This window comes from Lactuca saligna, chromosome 8, assembly GCF_052625555.1.
Source record: "Lactuca saligna cultivar CGN05327 chromosome 8, ASM5262555v1, whole genome shotgun sequence".
Taxonomy (NCBI): domain Eukaryota; kingdom Viridiplantae; phylum Streptophyta; class Magnoliopsida; order Asterales; family Asteraceae; genus Lactuca; species Lactuca saligna.
Window position 1 is genome coordinate 88765301 of NC_136424.1, and position 1940 is coordinate 88767240.

At 37.1% G+C, this 1940-nt stretch overlaps 1 protein-coding gene across 1 annotated transcript; it reads right to left on the reverse strand.

Moving 5' to 3' along the window:
* Positions 1 to 382: 382 nt before the first annotated feature.
* Positions 383 to 1165, reverse strand: LOC145009869 (uncharacterized). The gene is made up of 2 exons (XM_078968497.1): positions 526 to 1165; positions 383 to 405 (listed from the first exon to the last, which is right to left on the reverse strand). The coding sequence occupies exons 1-2, from the start codon at positions 1163 to 1165 to the stop codon at positions 383 to 385; spliced, it is 663 nt and encodes a 220-aa protein (XP_078824623.1).
* Between the last annotated feature and the right edge of the window lie 775 nt (positions 1166 to 1940).

Below are 1940 nucleotides of genomic sequence, written 5' to 3' on the forward strand. Positions count from 1 at the left end.
CATAAAGTAATGAGAATTATAGGTACGAAATCTATATTGATATTTCAATAGATTATATTTGATTTGTAATTTTCTTTTCATTTTAGGATTCAAGCATTTCAAACGGGGTTTGATATTAATTTTGGATTTTTTCTTATCACGTTTCCTTTATGATCATAAGTAAGTTGGATTCATAAGGCTGGAGGAAGTGATGCCACCGAAATCGCACTTCCTTCCCCGCCACATAAGCGCCACATCATTTTTTACCACACAAGTATGGTTTATTGCCACACCAAGGGAGTGGTGCAACACTTTTATTTTTTATTTTTTTTAACTATTTTAATTTAATAAAACTTCTTTTTAAATAAAAAAACATAAATTTAAAAGGATAATATTTCATTAATTAAAAATACAAATACCATACAACTTAAAAAAAACACACCAAAATAACTTAAAAAAACCTACAACTTAAAAACACACACACACACACACACACCAAACGATTAAAAAATTGAAAAAAAGAACTAGAAATTAGCCACGATTTACGTAACGTTTTTTCACTTCCTCCTTCATCGGTCATATTCGACGTGTCTGTCGCTAGTATTCGCATGTCGCTCTCCCTTTGTTTCCAAAGTTCTCTTTCAGAAACAATTTGCAAAATCTTGTTCATTTTGTCTTTTATACCCTTCATGTCTGCCCCCATTTCTTTCAACTCATCTGAATCTGGTGCTTTGCCTTTGCTTTTTGTTTTTTCTCTTCTCATTGGTCGGGAAGGAGGGGAAACTGGAACAAGTTCATCTTCGTTTAGGTCAAATTGAACATGAGCATCAGATGTTCTGCTGGGTTTTGAACCACTGTTGATATGCTCGTTTGATGTTTTGCTACTTAGCCATTTCTTGTTATCTTTCACAAAATTCCAAACTTCAAGAAACTTGAAAGCCTTCCGATTTTCTTTTTGATACACTTTCAACGCTTTCTTCAAAATCACTTCATCGTTTTCTCCACTTTTCCATTGGCGTTTCATGTTGTTATACAAGTCATTAAACAACATGATTTCCTTGTTCATCTTCCCCCATTTAGAGTACACTTGATGTTTTGAACGGTATTCTCCACGGTTCATTCCTTTATGTAACATATGTAAAACGCGAATCCAAAAGCGGTCATGCTTTTGGTCTTTTCCAACCATCGCATCTTCTGAAATATCGATCCAAGATTGTGCCAACACTAACACTTCCAGAGGTTCCCAACATCTAGCCTCTGCCTTCTCTTTTCTTTTAGTTGTTGCGCGAGTGGGCTGAGTTTCAATTCCGGTTCGGAATCAGAAACGACCGTTTATGGTTGTGTTTGTGTTTGTTAAACAAATTCGGGTTGAGACAAAAAATCAAATTGATTAAAATCTGGGTCGGGTTGTGGTAGTGTTTGTTGTAGTGGTGGTGTTTGTGGTAGTGATTGTGCTGGTCGTTGTGGAAAATACGGAAGCATATTGCCATAGTGGTAATACGGAGGTGAAAAAATCGGTTGATCAAATGAAGGTATTAGGGTGGTGGTGTTTCGGACGAATGTTTTTTCTTTGCTGGGCCTTTTGGAATAAGACATTTTTCAAAAAAAATTGAAGGAAAAGAGTAAAATTTTTTGTTAAAGTTGTGTAAAGGGTGTGTAAAAGTTGTATATATATATATATATATATATATATATATATATAGAGAGAGAGAGAGAGAGAGAGAGAGAGAGAGAGAGTAAAGTTAAAAAAAAAGTACCCGGAATCTATGACCGTTCAACAGTCAAAAAGTAGTCAAATACCACCAACCAATCAGAGGCCGCGGTACTCCCCAGCCGCAGTGCGGCCAAAACCGCACCAGATCACAGTCAGATCACAGTCTGGGGCGGTGTGTGCGTGGTCCAGGTGGTTCAAACCGCGGCCACACCCTCTAGGGGGGAACAATAGTTCAAACCGCGGCCAC

What these genes read in the sequence shown, in the direction of transcription:
- LOC145009869 (XM_078968497.1), bottom strand. Translation starts at nt 1,165, where the DNA reads ATGGTTGGAAAAGACCAAAAGCATGACCGCTTTTGGATTCGCGTTTTA. An exon ending in AGGAAGTGAAAAAACGTTAC is followed by an intron (nt 406 to 525) that starts GTAAATCGTGGC and finishes GTTTTTTTTAAG; the next exon opens with TTGTATGGTATTTGTATTTT.